The 20165-nt window shown below is 41.3% G+C and overlaps 1 protein-coding gene across 1 annotated transcript in view; it reads right to left on the bottom strand.

Annotated features, from left to right (window-relative positions):
- The window catches only part of CNTNAP2 (contactin associated protein 2), a 1101400-nt gene that overhangs the window by 335300 nt on the left and 745935 nt on the right, over window positions 1-20165 (bottom strand). Inside the window, exon 11 of the mRNA XM_068156823.1 lies at window positions 3742-3848. Within this exon, the coding sequence (XP_068012924.1) occupies window positions 3742-3848 (107 nt within the window). The remainder of the gene's footprint in view (window positions 1-3741; window positions 3849-20165) is intronic.

Below are 20165 nucleotides of genomic sequence, written 5' to 3'. Positions count from 1 at the left end.
TGAAAAGCATTATTGGAAAAGAGATGAGCTTCTTTGGAAAGCCAGCATATTGATTAAATGATCCTTTTAATAAACCCTGGTAAATAAAAGTAGTGTCTTTACAAACAGGCTTTGAGAATCAATATCCTCAACATCAAAGAGACAAACCTCCCAGAGCTGAGGTTTTGCAGAGCACCTAGTGAATCTGAACATTTGGCTAGTCTAGATACAGTGTAGGAAAAGAGGAACGGAATAAATTGATACTGGCTGAGAACACTTAGCTGTTCAAAGTGCTTTCTCGGAGCATGCTAAGAGCAGGAGAGACAAAAGCTTCCTTCTAAAGATTTCAGAAATTCTAGCTCATTTTTTCCTCCCTATTACTCCAAGTTCAGCACTGCCCTGACACATCCACACTGCTGTACTTCAACTCACTATTATTCACTTCCCAGAATCTACTTTACTTGAAAGTCAATTCACAAATAAAGAGTCTCAAACTAGGAGTCCTCAGGGAACAATTAAAAAGTCCACCACCTTCATGAAAGCCACCCAAACGTCAACTCACAAGAAGATGAGGTGGAGATATGAGGAACCATCCTCCCACTTCTTACACCATCTACTACCAAATATTCTGCAATAACAATGCTAAAAGAGCTGATCATTCTTTTCTCACTGCTTTCCCCCTGCCCCCAGTGTAAAGTTCATACATATCTCCCCCAACTCCAGCCTCCTCGAGCCCAACAGCTCTCCAAATCACACTTACTCTTTCTGCAGACATGTTTTCTTCAGAGCAACTTCACTGCTCATCTCTCTGCAGAGCCCCTTATCCCCATTAGCACATCCCAAAGCAGCTGTCTTCCATCACCCTAAATGAGGCAAATCACCTCAAGTGTAGCAAACCACCTCAAATAAAAATGGGGGGGGGGGGGGGGGGGCCCTTACTGAAAGTTCATTTCCTTTCACAACTCAGGTTGGGTTTCAAGTATTATTTATCATTTCATATAATTATAGAATCACAGAATCATAGAATCAATAAGGTTGGAAAAGACCTCAGAGATCATCAAGTCCAACCTATCGCCCAACACCTCATGATGAACTAAGCCATAGCTTCAAGTGCCATATCCAATCCTTTTTTGAACACCTCCAGGGATGGTGATTCCACCACCTCCCTGGGCAGCCCATTCCAATGGCCGTTAACTCTCTCTGTGAAGAACTATCTCCTCACCTCGAGCCTAAACCTCCCCTGGCAAAAACTTGCACTGAGTGACTTTTAAAAACTAAGGAAAGGTGAAAAGGTTGAAAGCAATCAATAGTAAGAACAACAACAGTTATGAGCAGAGATGCAGATGTCAGAGTCACAGACATACCTAGTGAGAAGGAATTTTCTAAGGTGTCATATCTGTGACTGTCATTCTCTGACAGAGGATTTTCCCTACAGATTACACATGATATGCACATTTCTAAGATTGACTTGATCTTAATGTCCAAGTAACACAGAGAATTAAAGACAGAAGCCACAGGTTTTAGTTTTCTGAATCAAAATAGATTTGACTGGTATTTTTAATAAAGACCCGCTTTCCTACATCCCTGATCTTCACTAAAATCAGCTTCTCAGGCTGAGGGAGTTGGGGATTCAGGGAGACATTAAATCTATGTTTCAATATCTGAAGGGGACCTACAGGAAGGCTTGGGAGGGACTGTTTCCAAGGGCCTGAAGAGATAGGACCAGCAGCAATGCCTTTAGAGTGGAGCAGGATAGATTTAGATTGACTTCAGGAGGAAGTTCTTTACAATGAGAGTGGTGAAATACTGGAACAGGTATTGGGATGCAGTTGAGGCCCTGAGCCTCAGACTTGATGCGTCCCTGTGCAACCTGATCTAGTTAGAGGTGTCCCTGATCACTGCAGGGAGGCTGGACAAGGTGAGCTTTGGAAGTCCCTTCCAACCTCATGCATTCTATGACTTTATGTTTCCATTGTAAAACCAACAAGCCTCAGTGCTGACAGGACTGGTTGTTATTAACCTGGCTGTAATGAAACTGCCACAGAAGTTGAGAGCTCAGCTATCCCCATATAACATGAGCAGTGGTAAAGGCCAGGCTTTGTGGCTTGAGGGAGCTGGGATTATTTTGCCTGGAGGAAAGGAGGCTGAAAGGAAACCTTCTAACTCTCTACAACTCCCTGAAATGTTGGAGCAATATGTAGTCTTTTCTCTGTAGGAACAAGTGATAGGATGAGAAGGAATGGCCTCAAGTTGCACCATGGGAGGTCTATATTGGATATTAGAGGAAACTTCTTGGCTCAAAGGCCTCTCAAAGACTGGAACAGGCTGCCCAGGGTGGTTGATGAATCCCTATCCCTAGATGTGTAAAGTAATCTAAATTCGTATCTCTGTAAACCCTGGCTCAATTTTAACTGCTCACCTGTCCAGAAGGATTTTTGTCTCTCCTCAATATGAGGAGGTCATTTACTGCACTTGCAGCCTGGAAAGCCCATCAGATCCTGGGCTGCATCAGGAGAAGTGTGTCCAGCAGGTCAAGGGAGGTGATTCTCCCCCTCTACTTGGCTCTGGTGAGACCCCACCTGGAGTACTACGTCCAGTTCTGGAGCCCCTATTACAAGAGGGATATGGAGGTGCTGGAACATGTCCAGAGAAGGGCCACGAGGATGATCAGAGGGCTGGAGCACCTCTCCTATGAGGACAGACTGAGGGAGTTGGGGCTGTTTGGTCTGGAGAAGGGAGGGCTCCAAGGTGACCTAATTGTGGCCTTCCAGTATCTGAAGGGGGCCTACAGGAAGGCTGGGGAGGGACTTCTCAGAATATCAGGTAGTGATAGGACTAGGGGGGTTGGAATGAAGCTGGAGGTGGGGAGATTCGGGCTGGATGTGAGGAGGAAGTTCTTCACCATGAGAGTGGTGAAGCACTGGAATGGTTTGTCCAGGGAGGTGGTTGGGGCCCCATCCCTGGTGGTGTTTAAGAGCAGGCTGGATGAGGCTCTGGGCAGCCTGATCTAGTGTGGGGTGTCCCTGCCCATGGCAGGGGGGTTGGAACTAGATGATCCTTGTGGTCCCTTCCAACCCTGACTGATACTATGATACTATGACACTAAAGACCAAAGGAAGAAAAGCAAGAACTGGCTATGTTCTCTGCATCTCCTAAATACTTTAGAATACACTTTGCAGATAAAAATCGCCTTTCAGCATCCAAGAGAAGGAACACAAGACACATCCTGCTGTCTCACCATGCATTTTCCAGGACCTATCAAAAGAGCAATCGTCTTTCCCACTCTCTTTTCTGTGCTTTAATAGTTTAGGGCATGTGGACCTCATAGGAAATAATCTTATTTGAGAAACTCAGAACAACAGAGTAAATAATTTGATTTTGGAATGGCCAATAATCAGTATGAATACACCTCAAGATTAGCAACCAAACTGGCATCTCTCTAGCAGCAGTAAGGATCTCTCCACAACAGCTCAGGGCAGATTTCCTGTGTCCACTCTCAGTAGTTTTGAGGTGGTGTTGGTTCAGCACACCCAGCTCAGACCATTGTACTGCTTTGCTCCCTTGCATGGTGCTGTGTAAATACATCCCTACATAGCTAAGGTGAAGTATGATTTAGCCAACATCTCCTTTCAGAAATGGATTTAGGATCTGTAACAACCAGAGAGGAAGACTTTGACTTCTTAAATCTCAACCAAAAGACATCCAAAAGACATGAGTGTCTCCCTTGCTCCACTGCTACCCCAAAACTGTAGGAGGACTTACAGTTATGGCAAGTGGCACCACTGTATCCCGTTCCATCACAAGTGCACTTGAAGCTGTCCCACGTCTGGGTGCATTTGCCACCATGTTCACAGTGATTGGGCACACACCTGCCAGGGCAAGAGGCAAAGACAGAAAGAAAAACCTAAGTGAGCATCCAGATTTACACACAGCTAAATTGTGAGCTGCCCAAGCAGTGTATTGGGCTCTTGCCTGGTAATTAATCCTTGTTATTTTAGACAGATTAACAGCATTTGTAACTGCACAAAAGATGATTCATCGAGGCTCTGCTGCCACAAACAACCAAAAATCACAGTGAAGGTAGAATATATTCACCCGTCATAAATTTGGGTTCTAAGCTCTGTCTGACTCGTACTTTGCTGTCAAAACAGAAAGAACATCACAAGTCACACCTCCTCCTGCTGTGCAGGACCACTCCAGTCCCACACCTGGCTGAAAGTTGAAGAAAGAATTCCAGTGAGATGCTAATTTTCTTTCTGTAGCCTGCAATAGGCTAAGACGGAGGCAGGCTTCCTGCTGGCTGGGATGGAAATGACTAATGCTGCATTATTAAAACAAACAACAGGCTTCACAGGATCACAGGGTGTTAGGGGTTGGAAGGGATGTCTGGAGATCACTGAGTCCAAGCCCTCTGCCAGAGTAGGACCATAGAATCTAGTGCAGATTGTACAGGAATGCATGCAAACAGGTCTTGAAAGTCTCCAGAGAAGGAGACTCCACAACCCCTCTGAGGAGCATGTTCCAGTGCTCGGCGACCCTTACAGTAAAGAAGTTCTTGCCCCTTGTACTATCACAGGGCACAAGTGAGAAGAGACTGTCCCTTCCTTCCTGACACCCAGACCTCAAATATTTATAAACATTTATTGAATCCCCTCTCAGGCTTCTCAGGCTTCACTAAGTGAAATTTTGGTCTGGCAAGTGTTGCTCACCTTTCTCCCACCCACCCACTTTTATTTTCCAGTTACACTGCTGCTGGAGAGTGAAAGGAATGCGATAGAGAAAGTGGAGCAGCAAAAAAAAAATTATAGCAGAATGTGTGTTTGTTGTTTGAAATATTATCTAAATGTGATTTCAGATTTGAGTTTGGCCAGTTTCTTGAAGACAGTCAGAAATGGGAACTACCATGTGCTCTCACCTTTGAAATTATTACATTCCTTGTCATCAATGGGGCTTTGAAATATAATTGCAAGAAATGTGTTGGATTTTTCTCTTATCTTTATTAAATTTGTTACAATCAGACTTGGTGCAGGCTCTGTGTTCCTGATGAAGAATTAAAGGAGCCTTTCTTTCATGCTGAGCTGACCAAATCAGATTTAAGAACAGCACATTTTTATTATGACATTAAAAGTGAAAATTAGGAGACCCTCTATTAGATAAATGATTTTCATAAATGCATTACAAATAAGTATCCTTATCTCTAAAACAGATCTGGAGCTCATCATACTGCTGTGATAGCTAACAATACTCTTTTAAATAACATCCAAGGGCAGATTTCCTTTCCCATGTAGCAATTTATTGAAACTGAGAGTGCCTGGGTGAACCCACTATGAGCTTATTGTCTCCTGTGTCGAGGGTTGAGGGGAAGGCCTCAGCCTTCTCCCCCTCACAAAGTGAAGGGAAAAAAAAAACACAGATAACCACAGCCGGATGAGCAAAGGAATGTGCGATATTCACAAGCGGTTTAGGAAATGCAGGGTATATACACACAATTTACAGTATTTACAATATATACACAGAAATACACAGCAAAGTAACACAGGAATGAAACTCCCCTCCCCCTAATTGGAGGAGGGTTCATCCCCTGTACCCCCTTCTCTCCCCTTTTCCCCAGAGAGGGTTAGAAAGAGAGAAAAGGAACAATTGTTAATTAAAAGCAGTTATACATTAGAGCAAAACTGTTAGTAGGTTTTGCAGGCCTCACACTTATCAGTCCAAGGTCAGTCTGGCAGAGAGCCTAGAAGCCGCAAGCTGCGAAAAGAGGAGGGAAAAGTGCAAGACTGCCCAAAGTCTCTGCTGGACTCAGAGCTCACAGCTGTAATCTACCAATCCACCAATGAAATTAGTTTAGACCTGTCTTTTATTTATAAAACATTCAACCATAGTGTCCCTTTTCCTAAAGGCGCAGCCTCAAATGGTCACACTCCTGTCTCCTCGAGTGCCACTTAACAGCACTGCTGTACATGACTCAACTAGCCGAGAATAACCTCTGCCATGATATGGAATCATAGACTGGTTTGGGTTGCAGGGGACCTTTAAAGATCCTCTAGTCCTAACTCCCTGCAGTGAGCAGGGACAACCCAACTAAATCAGGTTGGTCAGAGCCTGAAACCACCTAACTCAGAATATTTTCAGGGATGGGGCATCTACCCCCTCTCTGGGCAACCTTAATATGCATTAAAGACTTGAACATTGTTCACTCCTGTTTCTAAAAGCGTTTTGCTTCTATGCATGTGCCTCAGAATATAGCACAATATAGATGTCGTACATCCTATATCAGCCTCCAGTATTCAACATCAGCCATTCTTTCTTGGTCAAAAAGATCAAACAATAGTGGCCTGGTTAAAAATAGTGCTTAAAGAAATGCTCTCCTAAGGCAAGAAATGAAGCATTTACAAATATTGTTTTCACAGGAAAATACAGTGAATATTCCCGAGGCAATTTTCACAGTTCAATAAATTATGTTTTCAATGTGGTTTAAGCGAATTCATTTCGTTTTGTAAGTGTGGCAGGCTGAAAGAACAGATAGAGCTGATTACTGCTATTCAGCTAATAGGTGATGACTTTCTGCTGTGTTCTCAACACCACAAAAGAAAACCAAGAGCATATAATAGCACATTTTTAAGCATTCAAATGATTAACAACTTAGATGAATCCATAGCTGGTGGGTATAAGAGTAGAAAAAGCAGAAAGCAGTGACATTTCAAAACCAATCTCATTAAAGTAACTTTTATTCAAGGATATAAACATCTACAGAAGTCCCTAAATCTGAAGATGGTTTTGTATTTTTGCCAGCCTTTCAAAATAACTGGGTTTGATCTATTTTCTTCTTCATTTCCATTCAAACATAGATGACTTTAGAAGCATTTATCCAGGGACCAAAAAAATAAAAAAAGCACAGAACATTTTCCCATGTGAATTCCACCAGTTATTTATAACGTCTCACACATAACGCTGGCAACTAGTTACAGATTTTAGTACAGTATAACTTACATTTATTGTAGCTAACTAATAGGCACACTGCATTATTGACTATATAACTGAGGCAAACAACTTAATCTAGGGAAATATGCACAAAAAAAGGGAGATATTTATCTGTATCATTTACTGGAGCATATTAAGTCATAAACTCAGAGACACTCAGCAAACTCCCTGATGTTAATTTCACACTTACAGTGCAATGGTTGACTAGCCTGCTCTGTATTTGTACACTGTCTCTTTTACTCATCTGCTTTTTCCTGTTCTAAATATGATGTAGATCAAAAGGGGGGAGTAAACATATCTTAAATACCTGTGCTAACTGGAGTTTAAATCAGACTATAGGACCATATCCTTAAGTCCTCCCTCCACCCCACAATTTTCTGTTAGTTTACTTGATCAGAAAGCAAATCCATTAGGTAATTTGTGTAATGCAATCTGCTGCTCGTCTCACTGTTCAAACCTTAACAACTATCATCGAGTTTACACGAATATTTAGGCAATCAGAATGCAGAAATTACAAAAAAAGGGAAACAAAAAAACCCTTTTAAATTTAGTAGAGGTAGCAAAGGGAATCTAATTTCTAACTGTAAACGTCAGTAAAACACTTCTCTTGCCATAAAGTGTTAATAAGAAATAAATACTGGGAAGATAAATGGTACCTTGCCTCTGTGTTTCTGTACAAACCTTGCTATGGAATGTATGCTCTTAAATTATTTAATTTCATAGAATCACAGAATGGTTGGGGTTGGAAGGGACCTTAAAGATCATCCAGTTGCAACCCCTCTGCCAAGGGAAGGGCACTTCCCACTAGACAAGGTTGCTCAAGGTCCTGTCCAAACTGACCTTGAACCTGTCCATGGTGGGGGTACCCACAGCCTCTCTGGGCAACCTGTCCTGGTGTCTCATCACCCTCGCTATAAAGAATTTCTTCCTAATATCCAGTATAAATCTACCTTCTCCCAGCCACTGCCCCTCTCCTATCACTACAAGCTCCTCCAGCTTTCTTGTAGCTCCCTTCAGGTACTGGAAGGTCACTATAAGGTCTTCCCAGAGACCTATTTAATTTAATTAACACGGAATCATATTGTCTCTGTGCTTATCTTTTTGTATATACACAAAATGTAGACACTCAAATTTGGTGCTGATTTTCCACTGCTCAAAAAGTTGTTTGAAACAGGATGGTTGCCAAGGGTGAGAAATGTCCACAGGGAAAGGGAAAAAAAAACCAATGAAGTTCATTAAAGGAAAAAGGTATTTCAAGAACAACTCACAATAACATACACCAAGAATGACTTAGGTATGTTTGGTTCTGCCTGAAGGCAGGAGAATGGCCTCAGAGACCTCTCCAGATTCCTTTCTAATCCATACATTTTCATGTCCCCAAAGGAATAGGAAGCATTTATTTCCATCTTAATTTCTCCTGATGTGACTGTATTTTCTTAGTGTTTCGCCTGTGCTATTTAACCTCTGCTAGTTAACAGATTTGGGTCACTACCCCAGCCTTTTTAGAGGACTATAAGCCCCAGGACAGGGATATTTAATAATTATCTTCCCCAGGCAACTTGTAGCCAAGATGTATAATTTACTTCAATTCTTAGGTTTAGAGTTCATTTGAGCAGGAAGATAAAAAGTTATTTTGTCCTGGAAGCCAACTGTCCAGATGGCCACATACACTGTTAGATAAAGTTCCTGAAGACTGGAAAACCATCTGAAATCTCACTGTTCTCTGTTGTATAACACAGACCATTCCCTTTCCCCTCTCCTCTCCTGCCTTTCCGTCACATTTCCCATCCTCCAGCTTAATTTTAAAATACAGCTTGTGTGTAGATATAATCCAAATATAAACTACCTGACTCTCTGTATCAATTAGAAACAACCATGCCAAGAAAGACCACCACAACAAACCATTCACCTCTGTGCAATTACTCCTCCACCTGAGAGGCCAAAAGGAAAAAGTGGAACTACATGCAAGAGATACTTGACACATATTGCCCAGTGCTGTTCTGAGAAGAATTCACAAACGATGCTGATAAGGACAGCATAAGAACTTCTGTAGAGCAGAACAAAATGTTAAAGGCTTTTTGCAATGGAAAATAAGCTGGGTTGAATTATTCTGAATGTGAAATTCAATCTTTTCCTTCTCATCATCAAATCCCTGTCTAATCTTGCTCCTGCTCACACCTCACCTCTCACTTATCTCCCAAATAATTTCTGTTCTGCATTTTTGTCCATTTCTCTGCCTCAGAACTAACCATCATCAACGGGTTTTGAATGGCTTTGCAGTATTTTTTCCATTGCTTGTCCTTTTTATCACCTCCAAACATCTCCTTAATAATCCATACCCTTTATCACCATTTCTTGAAAAGATCCTTCAAAATGCACCTAACAATCCTTTGTTAGGTAGGATGTTCCACCACTTTCTACCTCCATACACATCCATACAAAAACCACTGAAATGTTTCAAATTTAACCTTGTATTACTGTACAGAGTTACCTGACTGGTCAAGAAGAACATGACAGGTGAAGTCTATAAAATAAAATACAGGGAAAATACTTTGAAAGAGCAATAAATGATGCTCTGAGATGGGAGTCTGAATCACTGGGTAGATGTAGCTTACTTAAAAGACCTACTGCAAACCAGTAATAAAATCACACAAATATTCTAAATGTATGGATCTGTTTGCAGTGGTTTTGCTCTGTGCAATAGGACACATTCCACTTGCCATGGCAGAAGTACTGAACAAGATAATCCAGTTAAGGCATATTGCTACTGCAGAGTCATAGAACAGTTTGGGTTGGAAAGGACCTTTAAAGATTATCTAATTCCAAACCCCCTGCCACGGGCAGGGACACCTTCCATTAGACCAGGTTGGTCAGTGCCCTGTACAGCCTGGCCTTGCACACTTCCAGGGAGGGGACATCCACAACTCCCCTGGACAACCTGCTCCAGTGTTTAACCACCCTCACTGTAAAGCACTTACTGATAGTTTTTTTTCTACTTCACCAAGTACTACTGAACCAACATGAGATGAATATCACCCATTCCACAGGGAGTCTCTGATATTCAGTGTCCTAAATAAAAGTAAAACCATCTGATCTGACCTGTAAGATTCATATTTATCACCAAGTGAAAAGTGTTTAAAGTGACTTTTGAGACATTCAGCAACAGCATTTGGATCTCACACACAAGGCAACACAAAGGGCACATGGGAGGGACTGTAAAATTAATTTGGATTCACAATAATTCCCAAACTATTTTAATTTGCTGCTGACTTCTAAACTAATTGTGCACTAAAGGATATAATGAACAATGGCAGAACTAAACAATCCCTCCTGACCCAAGAAGGACTTCACCTTTCTTCGTCCCTTACTGTAAGACAAGACCTTAGCGTTTCTTTGGTGGACACTATCAAACTTTTTCTGTCAGGAGACCAAAACAAAATGCTTGGAACTTTTAAAGTCTGCAATTTACAAAGAGCAAATCAATATTAAAATATGCAGTGACATTTGGTTAAGCAAAGTTCCTTCAGGGCATATTCCCAGCAAAGGCTGCCAAACAGTTTTTCAGTGTTATCTTCAGACCAATAAGGAGCTATTCTAAGCTGTTTGCATAAGAACCAGTAATAAAGGACTCACACATAAAGAAAACTCAATGGACTAAATGATCTTAGAGGTCTTTTCCAACTCAAACAATTCTATGATTCTAGACACACCACAGTTAACTCGTTTGGATTAAATGATCCTCTTGGATTCACAGAGTTTCATTTTGTACGTGGCAATGCAGAGACATAACTATTCCTTTCTCTTCTACCTAGCACTTATAATTCTCAGAGCACTTTACAAATTAGTTCCTTAGAATGAAATGATGCTGGTTCCACTTCAGCTATTGTAGGAGCTTGATAACACATTTTTGTGCATTTCTGGCAGAAAACCTCGTGAACGTGTTGTTCAGGTTATGACCTAGGATCTACAGCAGTTGATGGCTGGGAATGTGAATCTGTTTGAGGGTAGGAAGGCTCTACAGGAGAACCTTGACAGGCTGGATTGATGGGTCCAGGTCAACTGTTTGAAATGCAACAAGGCCAAGTGCTGGGTCCTGCTCTTGGGTCACAACAACTCCGTGAACACTCCACTCTTGGGGCAGAGTAGCTGGAAAATGCCCACCAGAAAATAACCTGGGAGTGTTGAGCAACAGATGTCTGAACATGAGAGTATGCCCAGGGAAGTGATTGCCCCCCTGTACTCAGCACTGGTGAGGCCATACTTTGAGTACTGGGTTCAGGTGAATTTTCTGGATTGGTATACTTGAGTTGCTTATTTAGTTTAGGGTTAATTTATTTTATTAGATAAACAAGTAGAAGAAGCAGCAGTTAGTCACTAAGCTAAGCATGCCAATGTGGCACAATTTAGCCCTCTTGAGAAATGTGAGAAAATATAAGTACTGAGAATCTCCAGAAGAATTTTACAGGATTTACTAAGTAGGTTTCTGAAGAAATCACGGAATCCTAGAATGACTTAGTTTGGAAAAGACCTCTAGGATAATGGAGTCCAACCATCAAGCTGCAGTGGGCTGAAAATTCCCCACAACATTATATTGCCAGACCAGCTCAGCTGGAAGCAAATGAAGCTGTATTTACAAGCAAAACTACAATCTAAAATGGAATGCAGTGAATATATACAAAATATACAATATCTACATATATTTACAGGTATTTACCATTTATAATCAGCACAAGAACCCCCTGGACAAAGGAGGAGAGCTAATAACCATATCCCCCTTCCTGCTCCCTACCCTCTTGTAGACAATAGAGAAAAGAGCAGATAGTTGTTATGTTAGTACTTTGCCAGAACACAGCAATGCAACCAAGGTCAGCAAAGAGCCAGCAGAAGCACCAGCCAGAGTGAGAAAGCCAAAAAGAATGTTAATCTATACAGACCAACTTTGTTGATAGTCTATCCAATAGGACTGTTTAGAACTTACCATTATTTTCCTTTTTACACCCAATGGTGATTCATTTACATTCTACTACTTTCTGTTCAAGATCTGTGGAAAATTTTCTAGGCATATCCTGAAACTACCACACCACCATGGCCATTAACTGTGTCCCAGATTGCCATGTCCTGAACACCTCCATGTGGGGTGACTCCACCACCTCCCTGGGCAGCCTGTTTTAATGCCTGACCACTCTTTCAGGAAAGAAATTCTTCCTGATATCCAATCTTTAAAGCTTTTCAAGTGTTGCCCTGAGCTAATTTTGTATTCAAGTGACCACCTTCCTCTTGCTGTTTCAAATAGGTAAAGAAGAACATAATGGCAGGGCTTGAGAACGAACCATAAAATTGATTTTTCAGTGTCTTGTTAATTATTTATTCCTGCTACATTTTACAGCTTGAATTAAACACAGCTCTTGAGATTTTATTGACATCAGCTTCACTTTATAATCCGTGATAGACACTCAGAGACTAAGCTTCTCTGGTGAGCAGCCTACAGAAGCCAGAAAACAGTACTATATTCCATTCTACTGAACAGGAGTGGTCATGCATTGAACCACCACAAAAATGTTGAATTTCATAGAGTGTTGTTTGAAATGGATTCCCTCCTAAATATATCTTCTGGGGAATAAACCCCTGGTAATTAGAAATCTTTATGTTTTGTCCCATAATGTAAAGAATTACTTACTCAGTGATAAAGATGATTATACAACTGATGGATAACTTCGTACTAAAAGCCTCTTGCTGTTTCAATCAACACTGGGTGTGGGGTGTGACATTCCTACACTCCTTGCTGCACACAGTAACGGGTATTATCCATTTCCCTACTTGTTTTGGTCCCTAGTGTCTTCATCAGAGGCAACAACAATCTCATGGTATCTTCAAATAGGTGACACCAATACTGATGCATTATGTGCAAAATATGTCTTGCATTGCAAACTTCACAGAAACACGGAATCTCTTTAGTTGGAAAAGCTCTTTAAGATCACTGAGTCCAACCACTATCTAATTCTTCCAAGGCTGGGACTAAACAATGTTTTTGCCTCCTTGAAACACCTCCAGGGATGGGGATTCAACCACCTCCCTGGGGAGCCTGTTCCAGTCTTTGAGGACCCTTTCAGTCAAGAGATTTCTTCTCATATCCAACCTAAACGTCCCCTGGTGCAACTTGGGGTCATTTCCTCTCATTCTATCACTTGTTACCGTGGAGAAGAGACAACACCTTTCCTCCTTTTGGGCAAGTTGTAGAGAGTGAGAATGTCCTGCTCCAGCCTCCTTTTCTCCAAGCAAAACAACACCAGTTCCCTCAGCTGCTCCTCAGATCACCTGTTCTCCAGACCCTTCACCAGCTTTGCTGCCACTCTCTGAAAGCCAGGTGGCTTCCCTTGAAGCCAGAAACAGTAAGTAGCGGTATGAGTACACATAGTGATGTGCCTGTGTATTCACATAGCTATATTCATTATACACAAACACACAGAGATGCCTTTTCTAAGTCTGATGACAACCTCAAGCTTCTGAAGGTGGGCAGTGCATGCACGGACATATTTCTTATTGAGAGTAGAACTATTCTTAGGGAAACAGTAACAATAAGGATACAACTGGTTTAATAACATGGACTTGACTGCAAAAATTGTAATGACATGATCCTGCTATGCTTAATTTTAATTACAAATAGCATATTGCTGGGAATCTATTATTCTACTTAAATAGTCTTGTGATTGCCCTATAGAAAAATTGCTAAGACTATAATTTAGAGGCGTTTAGAGGCTCAGGATTCTATTTTTCTGCTTTTCAAGCACTGCAATTTGGGCACTGTAGTTCAAGCTCTGTCAGAACTGCAGTTTATTAGAAGCGTTGATTTCTCAAGGGCTTATATTTCAGTTACAAGAATTTGCTCCAGAAATTCAGCACACAAAGCAGAAGCCAGGAAGACAATAAATAGCAGCGTACTGCCAGCCGTGGTCCTGACAGAGCTCATGCACTTGGCTGAACATTTCATGTTCCAGGAGAGCAAGGACAGCTGGTAGAAAGTTTTAGAGCTGTCGTTTGAAACAGAAGAGGAAAAGCAGGGAAAAAAATTATATAATAATTTGCTTTTGCCTTCCAGAGAGTTTGTCATGAAATCACTGACACTTGAAGCAGACTTTCGAGAAAAAAAGAGCCAGATTTGATTAATATCTCAGCTTGAAAAAATGTTGGAAAACATGCTGAAATTCTTGAAACATGTCATTTGAAATGCAAGCTAAAGCATATTATATGGATGACACTCTACCAAGCCAAGAAATCGAAGAATCATTTCAGTTGGAAAAGACCTTTAAAATCATCAAGTCTAATCATTCTCTAACTCTACCAAGTCTGGTGTTAAACTGTGTTTCCCAGCACATTTCTGCCTCTTTTTAACACTTTGTGGGATGGGGATTCAACCACCTTGCTGTGGAGCCTGTTCCAGTGTTTGAGAACCCTTTCAGTCAAGAAGATTGATCTAATATACAACCTAAACTTCCTCTTGTGCAACTTGAGGACATTTCCTCTCATCCTACCACTCATTACTGGGGATAACAAACCAACCTCTTTTCATGGAACTACAGAAAGTGAGAAGATCTCCCCTCAGCCTCCTTTTCTTCACACTAAAAACCAGTTCCCTCAGCTGCTCCTCACCAGACCTGTTCTCTAGACCCTTCACCAGCTTCGTTGTCCTTTTCTGGACATGCCCCAGCACCTCAACATCTTTCTTGGAGTGAGGGTCCCAAAACTGAACCCAGGACTCTAGATGTGGCCTCACCTGCTGGCCACACTATTCCTGATCCAGGACAGGTTGCTGTTGTCCTTCTTGGCCACCTGGGCACATGCTGGCTCATCTTCAGTCAGCTGTCAATCAAGACCCTAAGTATTTCTCTGCTGGGCATTTTCCAGCCACTCTGCCCCAAGCCTGGAGCATTCATGGGATTGTTGCAACCACAACGTGGGTCTTGTAGAAAACTTCCATTTTAGCCAACACTGAAATATTGCTGAATTTGCCATGGAAAAATAAATATGTAGTTGATTCATTCCATTCAGACAGCAGAAGCAGCTTCTGCTTTATGGTCAACGTTAGTGAGATAAATCATACTCATTTACAAAGTGCTAATCACTACCTGCACAGGTATTTAAATAAATGAAGACAGCGTTTTTATGAGTTTTCTGAAAGGCATGCAAGGGCTCAAGTAAAATTGTATCACAAACCATCACTATTTACATTTCAATACAATCTGGACACAAATGTAAAGATTAATGGAATATAAAATCAAAACAGCTAATGGTATGCATTGCTAAGATAACAATCCAAGATTAATGATAAGTAAATAAATTACTCATACACAAGGTGGACCTTTCATCAATGCAAGACTTATTAATTCCTTGAGCATATAACTGGCTATTTGCCTTTCAGTAGAGTGGTCTCACTCTTCTATTAAACATTCATCAGATAGAAAAGACAACAGTTACAGCTTATTGTCATTAAGCATACAGACTGCCCAGCTCATTAATAGCTTTATTTACAGCCACCTTTTTTTTTCCTCCTAAAACTTTGCCCTGTGTAGTTAGTACTCACACCTTAAATTTAGCTTGGTGAAAATATGTTGTCAATCCCCAAAACTTTATTTCCCTGTTATACAGGAGACTGGAAATCTCTGCAACTACCTGAAAGGAGGGTGGAGTGAGGTGGGGTCTCTCCTCCCTAGTATGATGTGATAGAATTATAGGAAAAGGTCTCATCTTGCCCCAGGGGAGATTTAGGTTGGATGTTAGAAGAAACTCCTTCACTGAAAGGGTCTCAAACACTGGAACTGGCTCCCCAGAGAGGTGGTTGAATCCTCATTCCCAGAGGTGTTTCACAGAGGCAGAAACATGGTGCTGAGGGACCTGGTTTAGCCCTCAGCTTGGTAGATCCAGACAATGGTTAGACCACTGATCTTATAGGTCTTTTACAACCAAAATGATTCTGTGATTCTATGAAATAAACATTGAAATTGCACCTTCCTGTGGTCAAATCTCTTCTCACTACTAGTTACTGCTATCAAGAATTTTGTAACTCTTTCATCTTTCCTGAATGAGCTACCTACATTTATATGCAGCAGGTAATGTAGGGATGATCACTGCAAAGAAAGGCTAAGCCAGATGCTCAGCTATGCTGCAGTTACAGAACAATACAGTAAGTCACAACAGAAGATTCTTTGATTCACAGAAAGGTCTCACTTGCTTCATCCTCTGGCCAGGCTTCCCAAACAGGCATGCACCCATGACCCTTTCTTCCCCTTGGGACTACCTACAATGTTTTGACTCTAACTTCCATGTCAAATTGTGCCCCACATTTTGTCCATTTTTTTCCTCCTGCCCAGTTTTGATTTTAAGCCCTGATTTCCAAATACACTTCTCTGTTCCCACATCCCAGATTCCCAATACCAGCAGTCTATCTACCCAACCTGGTATAATACTTCAGATCTGCTATCATCACCAGTTATACATTTCTTCTTTCTACCTCTCAGCACTGCAAATATCCCCGATTAGACAAAAGAATCCTGACAAATGTCCTAAAAGCCTTTGTAGAACCCCAAATTTATTAACATCACTGACTTTATTTACAAGGTGTCCTGAGAGTACATATTTTACCTATGTCCTTCTGGTGAAGGAACAATTGTACAGGTGAATTAAGCCTTCTAGTGCTAATTCTTAGGACACAGCCTGAGTACTAATGCTCAGCTGTAGCCAGAAAAAGTGTTCCTGGATCAAGGACAAAGCAAATCCTATGAATCAGCATTTACAAATCTGACCTGGTAAAATTGAACTAGGGCTTTTGTGATTTATCTGGATTGGTTCAACAGAAATAAGCCAATAAAGCTTTGAAAGCCTCTTGTGGAATCCATAGTCATTTCATAAAGCCTTACTAAACCAGGATTTCTGGGGTAGGATCCCTGTATTTCCTGGTTTTGATGGACAAGAACCTACGTAGAGCTCAGCAAAACAAAGCTGAACAGCAAACAAGAAAAGCTGTTCCATCTAGAACTCACTCAGAAAATGGTCAATAGTAAAAGGAAATGCTCCAAGTTTGGAAAACAAAAAAATCACCTTGTTATTTACCGTGACCACTGCATCATTTGCACACTTCAGTGTTGCATGGGAAAATATTTTAATTTGATCTCATGGAGAAACAGACCACCATGACCACTGTACCATGTCCCAAACTGTCATGTCCACATGTTTCTTGAACATGTGTCTCCCTGGGCAGCCTGTTCCAATGACTGACCACTCTTTTTAGTAAAGATTTTTATTCCTAATATCCACCTTAAACCTCGAACACTACTGTATATACTTTCAGCTTTGAGTTACCGTGTGACTGGGCTACTTTGGACACTCAAAGAGATATTTTACCAAACACCGAAAAATATACTTTAACTACTCTGTGGGAAGAAATGTTCTATTATTTAGGCTTTGACAGAACTCCAGCTGTATAAAGCCCAGAGATCAAGGTCAAATGCTGCACGTATGTCGGACAAAACAGATGCGATTAGAAACAGTATTACTAGGTGGAAACATCATTCGTTGTCTTTCACTTCCATATACAGATGTAGAGCTAAAACCTGGAACTGTGGGAATTGTGACTCTGTGGGAAGAATAAATGCAGTTTTTGAAGCATGCAGTGACTTCCGGTTATTCATGAGGGCTTCTGGGACCTGGGGCAGTGTGCAGGTCCTTTGGAAGCACTTAAGTGTGCACACCCACACTCCGCATTTACTGGGTTATTTAATCCTAAAAGTAAAGGTCCATTATTTTCTGAAAAATTCAGTGTTTACTACTTCTTAATCTTCAGTTGTGGTGAAAGATGGAGGGAAGTTTTCTCCTTTGAAGTGTTGCTGGATGCACAGACTGACTGTCTCATTTGTAGCAAGGTACGGGTTGATCTCTTCTCCATAGTAACTGTAGTGGTTTGAGCCTTAACTGGGAGTTAAAACCCCAGATGGGGGAAAGGCTGAGAATCTCTCCCCCACTCCCCCCTCCTCCCTCCAAACAGAGAGGGAAAAAAAGGGGTAAGGAGCAAATCCACTAAACAATCATCTGGAGTCGGCTTGGAAGTAGAGACGTGAAGAATTTTCTTTAAACAATATATATATATATATATATATAACAATAACAGGAAAGGTTCACAAGGGCAAGGAACAAGGATGGATGGGAGTGGGACAGAAAAGAATAATACAAAACCAGTCTTTCTCTGAGGAGGCGTGGAGGCAGCAGGGAGAAGGATCAGGTCCAGCCACGTGGCTGAGGAGCGGGAGGGCAGCTGCAGTAGCTCTCATCAAGCAGAGGCAGGAGCCAAAAGGAGGTCCAACAGCTATGATGTCCTGCTTTCTATACTCTAGCTGGGCAGGGAGGGGGGAGTGGAACAGACTCAGCTTCCCAGGGGAAAACACCCTGCAGGGAGGGTAAAGTACCCGCAAGCCCTCCACCCTGCTTTGGTTTTTTTTGTTTTCAGAAAAGGACGTTAACCCACCACAGTAACAAATGACAGGATGGGAGGAAATGGACTGAACTTGCACCAGGAGAGGTTTAGGTTTGTTACTGGAAGAAACTTCTTCACTAAAAGGGTTCTCAAAGAATGGAACAGGCTGACCAGGGAGGTGATTGAATCCCCATCCCTGTAGGTATTTCAGTGCCACAGATGTGCTGCTGAGAGACACAGTTTAGCCCCAGACCTAGTAGAGCTGGATAATGGTTGGACTTGAAGGTGTCTACCAACCACAATGAGTCTATTTAGAGCTTTCAAAAGGTCCCAATAAGATGTGACTACCATTAGCTTGTCCCTTTGCCCAGTACTGTCAATCTGTACAAAATACCTGTTAAGTAATAGCAGAGAATCAGGGTGATCTTACTGGCATTGTTTGGGAATAAACACAGTTTAAGATGTGTGTAGCTCTCTTCTTTCACCCCTGCAATGGCTTTAATTCTACCTTTTTAGATGGTTACTTGAAAACACAGTTAACGCAGTCGACTTCCATGACTGGGTTTAAAGATCCATACTTTACAAACTGTAAGAATCAACAGCATCAGAGTGCAGAAGTGGAAATGAGCTGTCAGTATTTCCACCAAAGAAAACTAATCTTGTAACTACAGTGCTAGGTTCCTGAGTTTTTAGTATGATAACCTCGCAGAGCCCACATTAGTCTGACATTCTTAGTACAATGAAGGGAAGTGGCTCACTAAGAGACTCTGGCAGTTTCAGGTCCTCACAGTACCCTCAGCCCCATAAAAAGGCAAACTTTCACAACATGTTACAGATCAGAAGAGATAAATCAGCTGCCAAAACCTGATTGAAGTTTTTTAAGCTACTCAACAAAATCTTCATAGTGAATCACTTGCATAGTCTTGCAAAGATGGGTTGCATGTAAATGATGAACTAATACATTATTTATATCAGAGAGACTGCAACTCAGAAATCAGAGTTACAAACAGGAGAAAGGTCTGTGCAAGAGCAGTGGAATTACACCACAATTTTCTCAGCTACAAAGATAAATTATTTTTAAGCCATACACAATATAAATAGTGCTGCTATACAAACAAGCTGTCCCTGAAATATATAGTGGAAGAAGAAAAAATGCTAATTTTGGTGAAAAAGTGAGTGTAAGCTCTTAGGTAATGACATATCACAGGCAGACAAATACATGGCTACCAGTGGGCTACAAGCTTTATTTTAAGCCAGAACTTTCACTGACAAAACTGATTGCTAGAATTCTAACAGAAGAGTCATTAAAAATCAGGAAATAAAAACTTAGGTATTAACAAGTTTGAAATGGAAAAATCAATGAGGTAGGAAAAGTGAATCAGGCATTGGAATGGGTTGTCCAGGCAGGTGGTGGAGTCAACATACTTGGACATGTTCAAAAACAGTGTGGACATAGCACTTTGGGACACGGTTTAGTGGCCATGGTAGTCTTAAGTTGAAGGTTGGACTCAATCTTAGAAACCTTTTCCAAATTAAACAATTCTATGATTCTATGAGAAAAGTAATTAATGGGTGAACTAGAAAATACAGATCACAAAGCTAGAGTATTATGCTCTAAAATAATGTTCTTATTCAGTGTATACCCTCCACAAGTCTTCTCTTTCAGGCTTCTTATCCCCATACTTCTCTTGTAGATAGCCTGAGAGAGTTGGGGTTGTTCAGTCTTAAGAAATTAGAAGTTACA

Source organism: Melanerpes formicivorus, unplaced genomic scaffold (assembly GCF_026170545.1).
Source record: "Melanerpes formicivorus ecotype bairdi unplaced genomic scaffold, bMelFor1.0.p_v2 SCAF_35, whole genome shotgun sequence".
NCBI classification, from domain to species: domain Eukaryota; kingdom Metazoa; phylum Chordata; class Aves; order Piciformes; family Picidae; genus Melanerpes; species Melanerpes formicivorus.
This window is presented reverse-complemented; position numbering and strand designations above follow the sequence as displayed.